An 18,675-nucleotide genomic window follows, 5' to 3' on the forward strand; every position below is an offset into this window, starting at 1 on the left:
ATGTCCCTTTCAACTGAATTATGTTCTTCAGGGGAACATGAAATCCAAACCTTTACTCATCATGTTGTAAGAGTACCTAGATAACAATTTGAATTTTAATTCATTTCTTTATTGGAAATTGGGAGTATACTATATGGAAGGAAGAGAGAATGCTAGTCATATTTTGCCATTTGTTCACTTTGTAAGAGTACGTGTATAATCTATTTCGTTAGACTCAACCCTTTGATAATAATTTGTATTGTAATTATTTTTTTTAGGGTTAATTGTTTAAATTGACCATGTAATATACACGAAGTCTAAAAAATGAATCTGTACAATAAAAAACACATATTTCGCCCTTGTAATTTAAGATTCTTTTAATTTTTGACCATTTAATATACGTGAAGTCTAGAAAAGTGATCTAGAGGTTGAAATATGTCTTTCCACAAAAATTAAAATTTTTTTGACAAGGGAAGGACTAAATTTTGGTGGATTCTTCAATTAAGTCGCTCACCGGTAAAGCACCAAAAACTCATCATTAGATTGAATTAATGGTCGAGATTATTTGAAAATAAAAACAAGAAAATATATTCCTTTCCACACTCAATTCTACCCTTATCTCTTCCATTTGCATCATTTTCAATTCACCACAATATGCATATGCTTTCCAAAAATAAAATGGAACCCGTGTTGTTAATCAATAAAATTTGGCCACACCATGTTGCGATTGAACAAAGATTATAGTTGCCTTTATGCTTTTATTGTTTTTATTTTGATTGGGTTAAATAGCCAAGGTAGAATACAGGTTTAATTTTGACCAGCAACTTCAATTAACTTTCCATTACAACCGTGAAAAGAGAAAATGCAATCAATTTGAATGAATGTTTGACGATTATATGAAGTGGCTTTAGACTATAATTTTTTTTTTTATAAGCGGCCTTCGATTTGGAACGGTTTGGTCTCATCACCCTCAATTTGATTATATTAATGTGTTATTGTTTGCCAATGGATACTTCTTTTATTGATTTGATGAAAAATAATAGTTCTCACTTGGTCTCACCGAGAAAATAAAACCACACACTAGATTTGCAACTTCTAAAACCGGAGAGGATGCGTGAAAATCAAAATGGAAGTTGGAGAGGATAGAGATATGGACATAATTGTGTGTGGAAAAGAATAGATGTTCTTGTTTTTATTTTCAAATAATATCGACCATTGATTCAATCTAATGATGAGTTTTTGGTGCTTTACTGGTGAGGGACTTAATTGAACCCTCACCCTAGAACCCACCCTAAATTTTAGTCCTCGTAATTATGAATTTCTTAAACAATTCATCATTAATTCATCCATCATTTAAAAACTCCAAAATTTCATGGTGACGCTTTTTATGATTCTCTAAGCATATGCCTAATTTTTGACCCGCGAGTGTATGTTTACTCAAAACAAAATTACAATTTTACACGTTTTGCTTGAAAAATCTACCAGCTCTTAATTCTATGAAACTTTGCATATCTTTTCTTTATATTTTGTAAATGTCTCTAAAAACAATTAGCTCATAATTCAATTTCTAATTTTTTTTTTGTGTTTTTGGTAATTTAAAAATTCATAATAAATCCAGCCTTTGGCGGAAAATTGTAATTTTCATATATTATAAGGTCCAAATTACCAAGATATAATATGTGTGTTTTTTTAAATTACAAAGTAGTTTTTAAGACTTCACGTAATATTACATGGTCAATTTTAACCGTTAAACTTTTTTTTTTTATTGGAAATGGAAATGATACTATATGGAAAGAAGAGAGAATCCTAGTCATATTTTGCCATTTGGTCTCCATGCAAACAAAAAAGGACAAAAGAAAACACCTCACTAAACGTGATGACCATTCATTCATTGCATTTTTTTACACCAAAACAAGTCTTAACAACAGAAGCCAGCTTTACTTTCCGTAAACTTCCTTTACAATTTTCCCTCTTTTTTTTTTTTTTTGCCTTTATTGAATAACATTTAATGTACATTAATTAAAGCAAATTTACATGCAATATTTGGAAAGAGCGTTAACTCCTAGGAGAAGATAAATGACACTATAAAATGTGACAAAAGCCAAAGTTTAGTGATCACATATTGCATTGCTTTCATAGTTACAAATTTGAGAGAGAAAGGAAAACTTGATTAATCAAGCTAACTATCACTCCAATGGCCACCATTGTTGTTCATAGCCAAACATCTCCTGTTCAAGATGCTGAGGCTCTCCGACTTGCTTTCAAAGGTGAATCATACTTACACATTTTTGTCTTATTTATTTATTTTTTATTTATTTGATGATGCTAGGTTATAATTGATTAATCATAATAATGTGGTCATAAACTTTAAACTTGATTTTAACCATGCTAGATTATGGATGAGTTTGTTTAAACTTTAATAAAATCCAGAGATATATTTTCTTTAAAGAAAAAATCTAGAGATCTGTTTTTTATATATTTAAAAAACATGAAGCTATTCCTGTTTGTTTACTACCCATAAAAATCAAATTTTAAAAAAATAATTGTAACTTGTTTTTGTGTTAGCTCCTTATTTTCGGAAAAAAAAAAGATTTTAGGAATAGTTAATCGTGATAGCTTTTCATTTTGTAGTCAAAAATGATTTTTTTAATAAATTGATATACTTTAAATCATAACATACACTTTTTTTTAAGGTCATAAACAAACACTTAAAAATGTCAAAAGTAATATTTTTTATAAAAACATAATTTTTTTCAAAAAAAAAAAAATCTAAAACAAACGCACCTTATGTTCTTTACTTGCAGCAGATCTAGCATCTTGAGCTCTCATCTTATCCATTTTTTTTTATAACATTTAATGTAATTAATTGCTACATTATATAATATACCCTTTTACAAGTTTAATTTTTTATAGAACATTTTTACCGGTTTGATTTCTCAAATTGTAATTTTTTACTTTTATTTGAGATACCATAAGCTTTTTTTATGTTCCTCTCAGATTTGAGATACCATAAGCTCTTTTTATGTTCCTCTCAGAAAAAGTTAACCTTTTTTTATAGAAAAGAAAACCATTTTTGTTAGCTAGGATATGCTCATGACAATCCCAGTTCAACTAAATACCAAGACCTTGGTATTGATTATTCATTCAATAATAACGCCAGGTAGGAAAAAACAACTTAGTACCTACTACGTAACACCATTTATGGGGATAAGGCTAACTTCGGATTCTTTAATTTTCTACTTACGTAATGTCTAAATATACAATGTGACAAACTCTTCCTACTAACATAGCACTATAGCTCAAATCATTTTGATACAAGCATTGACACAAACATAAACACTTCTATTGACACTGACACATCTGACACGAGTAATATTTTTAGACAATAATAAATTGAAATTGAATTAATCACATGTGTTAGTGTTTTGTGCTTCAATATGAAGTGTCGATGCTGTTCTTATGATTGATCAATGTGATGGCACGACATCAACTTTTTACGAGTCTAGATCCTCAGTATCCGGAAGTCACATTAGACTCCGACCAGTCTAATGAGTCGGTGGGTTCATATAGGCGATGACAAACTCTACAATGCTTATTTTTTTATTAACCCGAGACTTTGCTTAAAAGAAATGAAATTCATTAACTAGATGTTTTATTTATTTTTCAAACTCTGCAGGATGGGGTGCTGATAACAAGGCCATTATTGCAATTTTGGGTCATAGAAATGTTCATCAGAGGCAACAGATTAGAAAAGCTTATGAGGGGCTTTTCGAAGAGGATCTCATCAAACGTCTCGAGTCAGAAATCTCTGGTGACTTTGAGGTATAGTATTCAAACATTAGATTTGTCTCCTTTAAATTGACCAACTCACTTTAGACGCTAAAGCGAATAATATCAACCGTTGATGAATAAATTAATGGTTGATAACTTGATATATGCATATATATAACGCATTGCGAGTGTATTGAAATATCAACTATTGATTTTCTTACTTTAAATGCGATAAATCATAAAACATGACCTCTTTTTACCTATTATTTGATGTACTTTTTGTATAATCTTGTTATACAGAGGGCTGTGTACCGGTGGATGTTGGAACCTGCAGACCGTGATGCTGTTTTGATCAATGTAGCAATCAGGAATGGCAACAAAGACTATCATGTGGTTGCTGAAATTGCTTCTGTGCTATCAACTGAAGAGCTCTTGGCAGTGAGGCGTGCCTATCATAACCGCTACAAACGTTCCATAGAAGAAGATGTGTCTGCTCACACCACCGGTCATCTTCGCCAGGCAAGTCATTCTTTATTGTCACAAATGATGTTTAAGCGGTTGACAACCAACATCAAACTCAGTCGAATCGGATTATGACATAATGGTAGCTTCATTATTATTGTCTCCATAATGTATTAGTGCCTCAATGCTCAATAATTTTTATTGTTGTTGCAGATCACAATTTAAAACCATGGTTTTTATTATAGTTGTACTAACGATATGAATGTTTGCGTGATTTTGAGCAGCTTTTGGTTGGATTGGTGAGCTCATTTAGGTATGAGGGAGATGAGATCAATCCAAAATTGGCACAAACTGAGGCTAATATTATTCATGAAAGTGTCAAGGAAAAGAAAGGCAACAATGAAGAAGTCATTAGGATTCTTACCACAAGGAGCAAGACTCAACTTGTGGCAACTTTCAACCGTTATCGAGATGAACATGGCATCTCCATTAGTAAGGTACAAAATAAATAACTTTTTCCATTTACAGATAAGGTGCCAACATAGTTGAGATATCTGTTGTCTATACCGACATCTTTGCATGCCGAATGTCTTTTATGAAACCATTTTTTTAATTTGGGGAATGATGAAAATTATTATTAAACAAAGCGACACTAATAACCATTTTACATTTGACTTGAACCCTGTCGCTTTAGATTTACAACGTCAAATTGTTACCATGGCACGACAGCAATTTGCCTTGTTCATCAAAATTGTTGTTATATTCTTAATTAATTGTTATCCACACCTTTGACGAAAAATAATTGAAAAAAGGTGTACTTATAAGTTCTTCATCTCTGCAGAAATTGCTGGATCAAACATCTGATGACTTCCAAAAGACATTGCACACAGCTATTCGTTGCATCAATGACCACAAAAAATACTATGAGAAGGTTAGGTTCTTATTTCCTTTCCATCATCAAATATCTCATTTTATAATGTTTTTTTTTTTTTTTTTTTTCATTTCATAGATCAAATTGTCACTCTTAAAAATTTAGTAACTATATTGATAAATCACTAAATTTTCTCCATGGCTACCAAATAAATGTCCTATATGACAAAATCATTGAGATTTCTCAATTCTTATACATGAACTCATTTTGATAATTTTCCAATTATGTGTAGGTTTTGCGCAATGCGATCAAGAAATTTGGAACCGATGAAGATGGACTGAGCCGCGTGATTGTCACAAGGGCTGAAAAGGATCTGAAGGACATCAAAGAGCTGTACTACAAGAGAAACAATGTTCATCTTGAAGATGCAGTCTCCAAGGAAACCTCAGGGGACTACAAGAAGTTCATCCTCACTCTTTTGGGGAAACATGATTAAAGTAATTGAGCTAAGGGCATATCTATAATGAGTTTGGGTCATGTTGGCTTATGATTATGTGTTTGCATTAAGTTATTTTCTCAATAAAGTATGTTTTCTTAAGTATTGTCTTGTTATATTGGTTGCTTTGGACAACTTGAACTTTTATGCTGTGTTGTTTCCTTTGGGATATGCTTTTATGTTGTTTATTTAGGGTAATTAATGGAAAGTTATGAATATCAAAATTATATTGGGGTATGTTGGTATGGTATTTTACTTCACCTTGTTCACTGATTAAATGTTTAATTTAGTATTCAAATCTTTAGTGCATGCAACTATAAATTATTTTTTTGTCCCTGAAATATGGAATAAGTTGCTTTTGGTTCTTGGTTATGATTTAAGTCCATTAGTATTGGTTCGTGTCAAAATTTAATCCTTATATATAGTCCATATTTCAGAGACCAAATCAACAAAGGCTTTAAATAAGTCCCAAAATTAAACAATATTACGCATTTAAATAGCCATTGCATCACATATGACTCGAGAATGAAAATATAAGCAAAAAAGATTTTGACATAAAATTATTTAAATATAAAAAATCTAAATAAAACTAATTTCAGTCAAATGGTAGCTGATTATTTTGATATTTGCTACCATTACATTCCATAGCATAGATATCCTAGCATCTCTTATATTTTCTTGTAGTGATATAAGCAAAAAGAGTAATCGGAAATGTGATGTATGTGGTTAAAAATTTAGTTCATATAAATCAATTTTTAATTACAATTTTTGCTTATATTTGAAGAGAAAATTTTATAAATATGTTTTTGTAGAATTAACTCACTCGTAATATTATGTGTTCGTTCAACCTTGAGGTATATGATGGTCGAGTTTCACTTGAGTGACTTTAAATTTTTATGATATTGGTGACTTTGTCTATATCTCTCTCATAACCAACCATTCTCTCTAATCAAAATAATTTATTTTAATCCTTTATCAATCATTTTATCCCATCAAAATTCAAAGTCGTCCAAGTAATTTCCATCGTGACTATAGTAAGCATCCAAACCTTAACACCTAAGCTTTCACTCATAAGAAAAATATTTAAATGTCACTCTCTATCTTTTTCATCAACTATTCTGACAACTAATATTTTTATTTTATTTGGTCTTCTATATGTTTGTCCATATCGCCTGCGTTTGGTTGGACCCTTAAACCTAACACAATGACAATATTAAATCATATTAAAGTGAAGGGTGTAATGTTAATTGTACCATAAGTTGTTTTGTAGAGCTCAATATCATATTTTATGGTCTAAACAATAAAGCTTTTGTTTGGAAACATAAAATATGTCGATGATTTCAATTAAAGTTATCTAGAAAGAAACAAAGTTATATGAATTAATATATATGTCATTCATTTTCATATATAACACACAAACACACATTACAGCTGATTATCCATGGCTTCCCTTATTGCTCCTTCCAACCACTCTCCAGTTGAAGATGCAGAAGCTCTTCAAAGGGCTGTTAAAGGTAATCACAACCATATCCATCTTTTCATTTCTTCTTTGAAAAATTCATTATTGTTTGTTTATTCCATCTTGAAAATTCATCAAACCTTTCATTCACACATAAGAATATTTTTTTTAATTAATAGTCATTATTCTTTTCCCAAATTTTAATTAATAATTAATAATAATTAATTAAGGTCATATTTGTTGCGATCTCAAGTTAGCTTTGAATCTCATACAAGTCATCACGATGTTGTTCTTAGTTAAAAGTTGGCTCATTGATTTGAAGAGAGTAAATACATAAACTATCTTTAATCTCGATTTTCAAATAATGTGAGACTTTTTGTTGTACCGAAATACTAATAGCCCCATCGAAGGTAAAGGACTAAAGGGTCTATGATAAGCTTTGTGCATAGCTTAAACCCTTTTTCCTTGTGCCAATATTCTGACATGTTACACCATTTTTCTAACGTATTGTTGTCTATTTTGAATCTTATATGTGCTCTTATGTTATTTGTTAGTCTATGTAGATTAAATCGTACTTAGTCTTGATTCTCAAACAATATGAAATTGTTGTGTAGCGAGACGATTCCATGTGTTATAATCGGTGAGTTTATATGGGATATTTTTTAAAAGATGTGCAAAAAGAAATAGTAATAATATCTTGAAATTGATTAAATTACTGGGCTTCGAAATTTTGTAGGTTGGGGAGCTGATGAAAAAGCCATTATAGCAATATTAGGTCATAGAAATGCTACCCAAAGGACTCAAATCAGACAAGCATACTATGAACTCTATCAAGAGGATCTCATCAAACGTCTTGAGTCTGAGCTTTCAGGTGATTTTGAGGTACATCCACGGTAAAAAAAAAATGACAATTAAATATATTTAAAATAGAAATTTTGTTGAAATTTTATTGTGCATGTCGATGTTTTTAATGTATACATTATTGTATTTGTTTTTTTGTTAAGTATGGTTAGAAATTCACTTTTTTACAGTGAATAAACGTGTTCGGAGTTCGAACCGATCTTTGCATATATTAATGTCCGTAAAAGTTGAGCTAAACTCACAAGACATACATCAATGTATTTTATTATGTATATTGTTGATATACACACACACGATTATCAACAAAAGTTAATTTTTCGGAAAAAAAATTGATAACCAAATTGGTGACTTAATCAGTCTCTAAAACTAATCTCTGAATCAATTTCTAAAACCTAAAGGACAAACTGATCTCTTAAAATCGGTTAATAAAATCATTGACTTATGCGCATTTGATGTGGTTGCTTTAAACTCAACGTGATAATCGGCGGATTTATTTCATGTATTACATGACATTACAAATATAGATTACTTGAGCTCCAAGTAATAGGCTTTAGTGTTTTTACTTACACAATAAGCTACTGTAGGTCCATAGTATGTTATGGTACTCATGCATTTAGCTATATATAGCCTTGTAACCATTGATCAATCATAATAATAGAATCATATTTTCAGTTTCATAATATGGTATCAGATTTTCCCTCAAGGGAAAGTTTGTTACGGTCCTTGTAACCGTTTCCCGTTGCGCCTTGTAGATGAAACTTTGTTGAATCTTCATCTTCGTCCTTCGTTTTCCGCCATTTTTGTTGCTTCGTTCTGCAACAACTAGACCATCCACCCGTGCTGCCGCACGGGTCATATCGATTGGAAACAAAACATGCACATAAGCTGACATTAAAGTGCTTGCGGTGCAACATAAAATTTTTGTAAGAAAAGTAAGATAAAAAAAATCCTTCATGTGGGTAGATTGCGGAAAATCTCCTTGTAAGCGAACTCAGCCATGCAAAACACAACAGCTACCAACCGGAAAACCAACTCCAGAAAAATTTCACAACGGACCTGCAGTGCGCAACACAGAGCTGCAAGAAACAACTCAAAATGCAGCCAACACTCAAAAAAAGGTAAAGAGACCTACAGCCAAAACAGAAACGCACAGAAAATACATGCAGCCATAGTTAGAAGTTCACTCACGGTATTTCATCTAGATCATAAAAACTCACATTTTGTAGCCCTTGTTTTTTATCACTTGTTTTTCCTTTTGAAAGCTCAATAATGGAACTGACATGACACTTGACTTTCGGTTGGTCCAGGATCTGATTTGAATTTGTTTTAGGACCAACTATAAAATCTACAAAGATAATAACCAATACACGACAGAGACTTGAAAATACCAACAAAAAAAAATCAGGACCAACTTCAGCTCCCACGTTTTAAATATTATCTCTAGCAAAACAACCACATGTGCTTGTAGAGCTAAACAAAAGCAGGGGAAAATGGAAGTTTTGAGGAGATCTCACCTAAGAAAAACAAATGTCTCAAATAATTTACCAAAGCAAGCTACTAAAATAAGTTATATTAGTATTTGTAAAGGAACGTAGAGTAAAAATAATACATCCACAGAGATTAACTATAATTAGCATTATGAATTTAGGACTACTGATCTAAAGAGCTTTTGAAAGGAAGATATCATTATGAGGGCAATGAGTACAAAGTGAGACAAATGGCTCGTTAATTGCTCTCCTCATCTCAAACATGATCATTTTTCACTATAAAAGGTTTAGAAAACATCATTTATCAATTTAGCAACTATAGGTGACAAACAAAATATTGAGCTCATACACATTTGATTAAGATACTAATGCAGATCCTATGATGTATTATTTACATTTATGAAGAAAACACCATTGTCCAGTGCAATTGGATACATAAAAACTCAACTTCATATGGACAAAATAATGTTGCATACCTTGTGTCATGGTGGGCTATTGTTCAGTACAATTGGATATATGAGTAAAAGTTTTATTTGGTCCTAGATAGTAGCAGAAGAAATCATTGAGCATTGTTAGTTAACTCAAGTATTTCTATCACCCTATGAAAACCAAAACTATGCAAAGAAGTATAGGTAACATCATAAAAGGTGGGAAAATTATATTTGGACACCATCATAGATTATAGAAGATTAATAAAACAAAGAGCTATTAATTAGACAAAGAGCTATTAAGCACAAACAGAGGGAAAAATCAATGTGTATAATTGTTATGTACCATGAAATTGAAATCATATGAGAAAGAACTATGGTGAATTTACTATCATGAGTATAAATTACTTGCCTCTATTCAAAGCTTAATTTGCCCATATTTCTAGTTGTTATTGTTAGCATAAGAAAGAACATTCGTATCTTTAATTGAACCAAGTAGGTTTGCAAAGCCAAAAACGATACTTATACATTGATTGGTTAAAGATTCTCTCCGTGATATAGCAGGCCAAAGCAAAAGTTTAATAGCGAAAGTTTAATTGAGCTATTATATAGTAGGCCAAAGCCAAAAACGTATCCTTCCACCCGTGCTGCCGCACGGGTCATATACATTGTAGATATAGTAGGCCAAAGCAAAAGTTTAATAGCTCAATTACAACTTGTAAAAATTTCTTTGCATATTGCCCATTTTAAATAAATGGTTTGCCTTCCAAAACATCAAATATTTATTTGCATATTGCTAGCCTTTATGTCTCAATGAATCACAACTTACACCTATTCTTCTTTTTCTTTTTTTATGTCAACTTACATCCATTCTTCTTGAAGCTAAAAGAGACACGGTGTTATCACCCTTTTGACAATTCAAAATATGTGGCTAGTGGTTACCATTTGGAATACCAAACCAGCAAGAAGATACCAAACACAATATAGTAGAGGAGGAAATGGTCAAAATAGAATTGATAGCAAATTGTGACTATTGAAGAAAATGAGTAACAACCATTCTAGAAAAATCAATTAGCAATGCCGAAAGTTATTCAATATCAGTTCGCAATTCACAAAGAAAAAAATGTCAAATAATCCACAATATGTGGACTAAATATGTCATTGGTATTTAAAATTACATTAGACAGCCCTTTGCAACAACACATGGACACTAAATTGGTCCTTCATGACATCTTTCCTTGCTTTTGTCTTTCCCCTTCATAACCCTTACATGTACAAAAGTTGTTCGATTTAGAAAATAATGTTAAAGGGATAAAAAAGTATAGCAGAACTTATATATCTTACCTCTGCAACTTCTCCCACAAATTGACAAAAATCGCTCAAGTCTTTTTCAGAAAATTCGTAAGGAATTAATTCCCCCCAATTGAGACCCATGTTGTGGAAGGGCACAAAGCATAGTGTGTTTCTTCTACTCAACCTCATCTTCACCATCTAAAGTATGCACAAACAGAGAGTAAATTAACAATTACATTACATGGATCAAAATTTCATACTAAGTACTTATAAATTTAAAAAAAAAAATAAAAAATTCTATTGATAATTGATATGGTTGAGAAGTTCAAGAGTGAAAGCCATCAAAACCTACTTGTTTAATCGTCATGAATAAGATTCTCAATGACCATTTATTTTCATGGAGAGATCAATAAAGTTTAATATTACATATCAATCACTAATTCTACTGTGTGAATCTATTTATATACTGCAGTGGCTTTTCAATACAAACATCATCACCCATACCTCATGTAAGCTGCACCATATGAAAAAAGTTGATTTCTTCAAGCATATTAACCATTAATATATCATGCAAATTGAAAAATCCGTATATACTCGTATTCAAGAGGCTCATAACTCAACTTTGAAAAAAAACAATATACATCATACCATTAAAAATAAAGCAAATTGATTACATTAACAAAGAAAAAGTTGATAGATTGAGTACCTGGAATAAGAGAATAAGTGTAGGTCAACAAATTAAAAGTGTTGACATGGGTTGAAAGAAACCAGCAAATTGAGACCTGGACAATAGGAGTTTTGATGTGGATTACTATTCTCTTCTAACTCTGTTCACTCTCTCTGTCAATCTCACGTTTCTCGTTGTGGTTTCCGGTGAGGCGGCAGAATCGGACATTAAACGGTGGAGAGGGAAGATCAGGCGAAGAGGATGACAAAAACCGGTTTTCTCTCCTCCACAGGTAAACATTATTGATTGTGCACTTCAGGATCAAGTCTGTTCAGGGCAAGCTACTCGGAAGATGAAGTCGGATGTATTGTTAACCGGAAGTGGAGGTGGAGGTGTTTAGAATTATGGGTGAAGGATCAGGTGTACATGTTTCAGATTTTTTTTTTGGAAACATCCCCTCAAAAATTCATAATTTTGAACAATTATGGGTGAAGAATTGGGTGAAGGATTCTCTTCTCTTCTCATTCTGTTCACTCTCTTTTAATCTTCACGGTTCCTCTCTCATCAAAATAAATCTTATGAGAAATCAGCCTCGTTCTTTAGAAAGGGATGCATCACCGTTTCTTTCAAAGGTAATGCAATAGAGTTAGTTGTCTTTCACAATGTTCATTGGAAAGTGATGAAACTAAAAGTTTCTATTTTTCAAAGCACTTAGTAAGTAGGCGCTAGGGGTTGGAAAACGTGTATAATAAATGGAGTGGGTAGAGTTTAGATGAGAGATTTGAATTTCAAATTCGTTATTAAATGATGCTTGAAAGCATAATTCCCGCCAAATGTTTAGGTTTAGGGTTTTTCAAGTAGTGTTTGCATTGTACCTTAGGATTATATATTAAGATTCTCGTTGTTTTTGCGAAGAATTTTCTAATTCTTCTTTGTTGTTGAGTTTGTTTACACTCAACTTGTCTTTCTTGGTTCGTTGATTTTCTTTCTCTTCTCTGTTTACTTTTCACCATTAATGCTACTTCGTCTTCTTCAATTTCTTTACCATGGCACGTAGCAACAATCAGCAACAACAATCTGACTCTGAATATGCGTATTTCGTTCATCCAAGTGAAGGTCCAAACTCTGTTGTAGTTTCCCCCAAATTCAATGGTTCCAACTACCTCTCATGGAGTCGTTCTATGCAACGTGCTTTAGGCGCCAAGAACAAGCTTCCTTTCATCAATGGAACCCTACCTGTGCCTGATAATTATGATCTGAACCGTAATGCTTGGGAACGTTGTAATTATCTTGTTCATTCCTGGCTTATCAATTCGGTTTCAGACTCAATTGCACAAACCATTGTCTTTCATGATAATGCCTTTGATGTATGGGAAGATTTAAAAGAACGTTTCTCCAAAGTTGATAGAATTTGCATTGCTCAATTGAGATCTTCACTGAACACTCTTAAACAGGGTACCAAATCTGTATTGGATTATTTCACAGAGATGAAGGCTTTGTGGGAAGAATTGCACTCACATAGACCTCTTCCTAATTGTCATTGCCCTTTTCCTTGCAAGTGTGATGTTGTGAGGGTACCAAAATCTTATAGAGTTGAAGACCATATTATTCAGTTTCTCACTGGTCTTAATGAACAATTTTCAGTGGTTAAGACTCAAGTTCTTTTAATGGATCCTCTTCCCACATTGAACAAGGTTTTTTCATTGGTTATTCAAGAAGAGAGAAATAATGCTTCTGTTCCTTCTATGGCAACTCTTGAAGATAGCAGTGTTTCAATCAATGCTTGTGATGCAAGAAAGTCTCAGGGGCGTGGTAAAGGTGGTTACAACAAACCCACTAGACATTGTACTTTCTGCAACAAAACTAATCACACAATTGATTACTGTTATTAGAAGCATCGATTTCCCAATGTGAATAAATCAAATTCATAGGCTAATGCCTCTTCTAGTGATGTATCTGAGGTCAATACTTCTTCTGGTGTATCTAGTTTGTCTCAAGACAAGATGGATCAACTTGTAGCTTTATTGCAACAGGCAAATTTGATTCCCTCACCTTCAACTTCTTCTGGTTCTGTCACCAATCATGTTGCTGCTCCTCAAGTCTCTTCCAGCTACACCACTCCTTCTTCCTTGACTCCTACTTCTGCAGGTATAATCAATTCCACTACTTGTTCTTCTTCAAATTCCTATTGGTTAGTTGATTATGGTGCCAATGAGCACATATGTTGTGATTTAAATTTGTTCACTTCATATCATTCCATTTCACCTACCACAGTTACTTTACCGAATGGTTCAACTGTCACTGTCACACATGCTGGCACTATCAATTTTAGTCCTCAATTTTATCTTACAAAAGTCCTATATTCTTCTTCTTTCAAATTGAACCTTATGTCTGTTCACAAAGTTTGTGAGTCATTATCTTGCATTATTCAGTTTTTGCCTAATCAATGCATCATACAGGACTCAACATCCATGAAGATGATTGGTTTGGCTAGTCAGCAAGATGGATTGTACAAGTTTCATGCATCTTCTGTTTCCCCTAATAAAGTGTCAACTAGTTTAAATTCAAGTACTTGTAATACTTATGTTTCTTGTAATTCTAGTATTATTCCAAATAAAGCCATTTGGCACTTTAGGCTTGGTCATCTTTCTCATCAGAGAATGAATATGATGTCTTCATCGTACTCCAATATTGTTTCTGATAATAAAAATTCTGTTCGTGATATTTGTCACTTTGCCAAACAAAAGCATTTACCTTTTTCTCTTAGTACTTCACATGCTACTTCTAATTTTGAACTCTTACATCTTGACTGAAGGTGAGAAAAACACAAGAAGGGGGATTGAATTGTGTTTTGAAAAATTCTTCGTTTCTCCTAAAAACTGAACACACTGATCAGAAGCTAAGTGAGACAGCTTCTGAAGTGATGGTCAGAATCTAAATGCAGCGGAATAAAACAGAGAGAGGGAAGAAGAACGACACAAAGCAATTATACTGGTTCCTTCCACAATCCGGAAGTAGTCCAGTCCCCCTTGCACTTCCAAGGAGATTTCACTAAGAGTAATATCTGATTACAATTGCTCAAGCACACAAGCAAGAGACTTCCTTTGCTCAAGCACATAAGCTAGAGACTTCCTTTGCTCAAGAACACAATCAAGAGACTTCCTGCTTAAGCACAACTGCAAGAGACTTCCTAACTAAACAAATTTACACAGAAAATTGTTTAAGGTTGAACACTTGATATACAATCAGAGGTGCTCACAATATAAATCAGATACAGACTCAATGGACTTAAGAATTTCTAAGATATGACTTTGAGACACAGAAATTCTAAGTGAATGCAGAACAATTTCAGCAGAGGTTTGGCACTTGTAAAAATGTTGTGAGTCTTTCGTTTAGCGTTCTTGCATTACCAAATCTCTAGGTCTTTACTCCTTTATATAGAGGTGTGAAAGAGACGTTGTGAAATTGCCAGCACACCAAAGAGTCGTTGTTGAAGCTTGATCTTTCACCAATGATCTTTTGCCTGATTTGGTTGTTGTCCTATGAAGAACCAATTTGAAATCCATTCCTTATCCAAAGGAACATATATGCAGGCGAGACCGTATTCTGGAGCTGTTTTCTTGTCTTGTAGCGTGGACACAAAACAGAGTAGTGGAGAACGTGGTTGTACAATTCGTACAAAGTACAATGTCAACGCTTTCGTCCAAATTGCAAGCACATGCCTTCAAACACCTTTGAAATGACCGTTGCAATGTTCCACTAATTTTCTGCTGTGTTTTCGAATCCAATAGACAGCTTTTGCAATGTAGATTCTTCAATCTTTGAATCTTCTGCAAATCCAGTTGATCTTCAGCTTCTGGTGAAATGACTTCTGATGAGGCAGCTTCTGATGATGCAGCTTCTGATGAAGCAACTTCTGCAGCTTCTGATTGTGCAGCTTCTTCTGCTTCTGATGATGCAGCTTCTGATAATGTGGCTTCTGGACTTCTTGTCTTCAGGAGCACTATTCTTCAGGAGTGCGTTTTACTCTCTTCAGGAGCAGCTTGACTTCAGGAGCGCTTTCCACTTTCAGGAGCGTATTGCCTTCAGAATCGTCTAAGCTTCATTTCCATTTGCTCTTTATTTGCTCATTCAGAACCAATTAATGATGTAACTTTAACTATGGTCCTGTACACTTGAACAAATATTAGCTAGTCCAATTTACAATTTTTAATACCTTGTTATCATCAAAACTCTTTGAGGTTCATTGTTAAACACATTTTGTTCCAACAATCTCCCCCTTTTTGATGATGACAAACAATAGTATTTAAAAATTGATCAATTATTGTTAATCTAATTAACAAGTTGACCTTGGGGTTCTGAGGTTTGTAAGCTCAGAGTCTGAGGTTTGTAAGCTCTAACTCCCCCTGAGTCTGATAGTCTTTAAGGTGAGGTTTGTAAGCTCCCCCTAAGTTCTATCCAGGTTAATTAAATTCATTTTTCGCACAATAATATCAGAGCTAAAAAAAAATGAAAGAATTGACTTATAGATAAGAAGAATGGTTCAATTAATTGTTATTTGAAATTTGATACTCCCCCTTTTTGATACACCGATAAAAAGGATAGAAATTTTCAAAATTTTCAAACATTAATTAATGGGGCTCAGAGCCTTTAAATACTATCACATATACTCCCCCTTTTGTCATTAGCAAAAAGACATAAACAAAAAGAAGAGATGAGAAAAACATAAGATTAAAGGTTCAGAGCATAATTCAAATAATTTTAAAGCATATTAACCATCTTCAAGGATTAAATAAACAAGCATAACAAGCATTATTATCAAAGCAAATAATAACATACAAGGTATAAACAGTTAAAGATTTTCAGAAGCAGGAAGAATTTAGAAGCTTATAATATCAGAAGCAAAAGGAACTAATTCAGAAGCAGAAATGAACAAAGAATATCAAAAGCCTAAAAAGACAGAAAAATAAGCTAAAAGTGTGCAACTATGGGTTTGGCTTATTTCTCTAGAATCTTCTTCAGAAGCTCTTGAACATCAGCATACTTCTTGTCCATAACTTTTCTGTAGTTGTCTTCTCTGATCTTGGCTTCTTGCATATCAGCTTCCAATTTTGATATCTTCAGCTTCTGCTCTAGTAGCTCTGTTTCAAGCCTGTCATTTTCTTCTTTGAGCACCTTGTTCTCCTGAGCTAGAGCCAGGTTAGGTGCATCAATTTTCTCCAGGATCTCAGAAGGAATAATCAGATGCAGCTCCTTAGGCAGGAATTCATCAGGTTCTTTGCCTCTGATACTGAGTGGATTCTTCACCCAAGTACCAAGAACTTCAACATCTCCAGTATTCTCTTCTATTCCATTCAACCAATCTTCCAGCTTCTGCTTGGCTTGCTCTTGAGCCTCAATGCAGGAATCATGCAGTGCTGAAATAAGGTTGGCGACCCTTTCTTTGATCCTTCTCCATTGCTTCTGATAGCTTATTGTATGACCCAGATCATTTCTACTTGCTATCAGTCTGAGAACTTCAGAAGCAATATCTTCCCACACATCTTTTAGTACTTGAGAATCCAGGTAAATGGTGGGAGGTGAAGGTTGTTTAGAGGGTTTTGGAGGGGCTAGGGGAACAATTGGTAGGTTTGGTGATGATTGGTCATTTGTAGTGAAGGATTGGCTAGTTGATGGTTGGTCAGGAGTGGGGTCAACTACCATATCAGAGGCATGATCATATTGATCATCCTCAGAGTCTGTGTCCATATCACATACACCAGTATGGTGGATGATCTTGATGAGTTGAACTGGTGAAGAAGATATGGAAGCAGAGGTTAGCTCAGGAACAATGTGTTCAGGAGCGGCAGTTTCAGGTTCAGGTTCAGGAGTGGGTTTAGTAACTGGTTGTTCAGGAACAGAATGTTCAGGAACGGTCTTTTGAGGAGTGACTTGTTCAGGAACAGATAGTTCAGGAACAATTGGGGGTGATGAAGTTGTAGGGGGTGAAAAGGCTTTTTCTGGTGAGGGTTTTTGTTGAGGGGGGTCTTCTGAAACAACTTTATCAGAAGCAGCTGCTTCTGGAGTTGTCTCAGAGGCTTTCTCTGAGGTTGACTCAACATTTTCTGGTACAATCATGTTGAGGGGTTGAATGTTAAAAGGTTGAGGGTTAAGACGAAAGATATTATTAATGACTCTATCTCTCTGCACAGCCAATTCAGTCAACTTCTCATTGATTATATGACCAATGGTTCATAAATGCTTGACTGAGATGGCTTTGTGTTGGTATAGGTTGATGTTGACTGGCGTTTTACTGGTTTTCGAAAAAGTTGAGCTATGGGTATATCATCATCAGAATCTGAAGATGATGATGAGGATTTTGAAGAAGGTGAAAGAGAGTCACTGGATATCTCATGTACTACTGGTTCTGAGTGTGTGAAGATATTACCTGTTGTAGAAGGTTCTGAACAATCAGCTGACTTCATTTGATCGTCTTCAGCAATGTCAGAAATTTTAAGAAGTTGTGATGCTTCTGTCATTACCCTCTCTTGAAGTTCAGAAGCGATCTCCATAGCTTTTCCAATAGCTTCTGACACATTACTACAGGTTGATTACCAGAAATGCCAACATCCATGATCAACCTCGAATCCATGCCTTCAATAGCTTCTTCAATTGATGGTACAGATGAACCACCAATCTTGAGCTTGTCAGCAGCAACTCTTGCCTTCTTAACGGTCTTTTCAACCTCCAGATAATCTTCTGCAGTCATTTTCCTTTTAGATCTTCTGCCTTTTGCTAGAGGCACTGCACCACCAAACATTTCTTCAGGAACTTCATCCAATCTGATGATCTTGTTGGTTGTCTCATAGTGATCCTTGATGTACCTCATATGCACTTCAATAGGATCCCGTTTGCAAATGGG

General features: G+C 33.8%; 2 protein-coding genes across 4 annotated transcripts in view; both read left to right on the forward strand.

Moving 5' to 3' along the window:
- Positions 1-1,925: 1,925 nt before the first annotated feature.
- LOC146935804 (annexin-like protein RJ4) lies at positions 1,926-5,816 on the forward strand. Its single transcript, XM_085750891.1, has 6 exons — positions 1,926-2,246; positions 3,656-3,801; positions 4,051-4,269; positions 4,497-4,709; positions 5,054-5,143; positions 5,376-5,816. The coding sequence occupies exons 1-6, from the start codon at positions 2,174-2,176 to the stop codon at positions 5,577-5,579; spliced, it is 945 nt and encodes a 314-aa protein (XP_085607017.1). The 5' UTR covers positions 1,926-2,173; the 3' UTR covers positions 5,580-5,816.
- Positions 5,817-7,016: 1,200 nt separating this feature from the next.
- The window catches only part of LOC146935805 (annexin-like protein RJ4), a 33,389-nt gene continuing 21,730 nt past the window's right edge, over positions 7,017-18,675 (forward strand). For 2 of the 3 annotated variants that reach the window (XM_085750892.1, XM_085750894.1), the window contains exons 1-2: positions 7,017-7,093; positions 7,775-7,920. In XM_085750892.1, the coding sequence (XP_085607018.1) occupies positions 7,021-7,093; positions 7,775-7,920 (219 nt within the window). In that variant the 5' untranslated portion in view covers positions 7,017-7,020. Of the gene's footprint in view, positions 7,679-7,774; positions 7,921-18,675 lie in introns of all 3 variants that reach the window. The other variant, XM_085750893.1, reaches the window with a different exon arrangement.

Source organism: Medicago sativa, chromosome 3, assembly GCF_051527215.1.
Source record: "Medicago sativa cultivar Bolivia chromosome 3, Bolivia_mono, whole genome shotgun sequence".
NCBI classification, from domain to species: domain Eukaryota; kingdom Viridiplantae; phylum Streptophyta; class Magnoliopsida; order Fabales; family Fabaceae; genus Medicago; species Medicago sativa.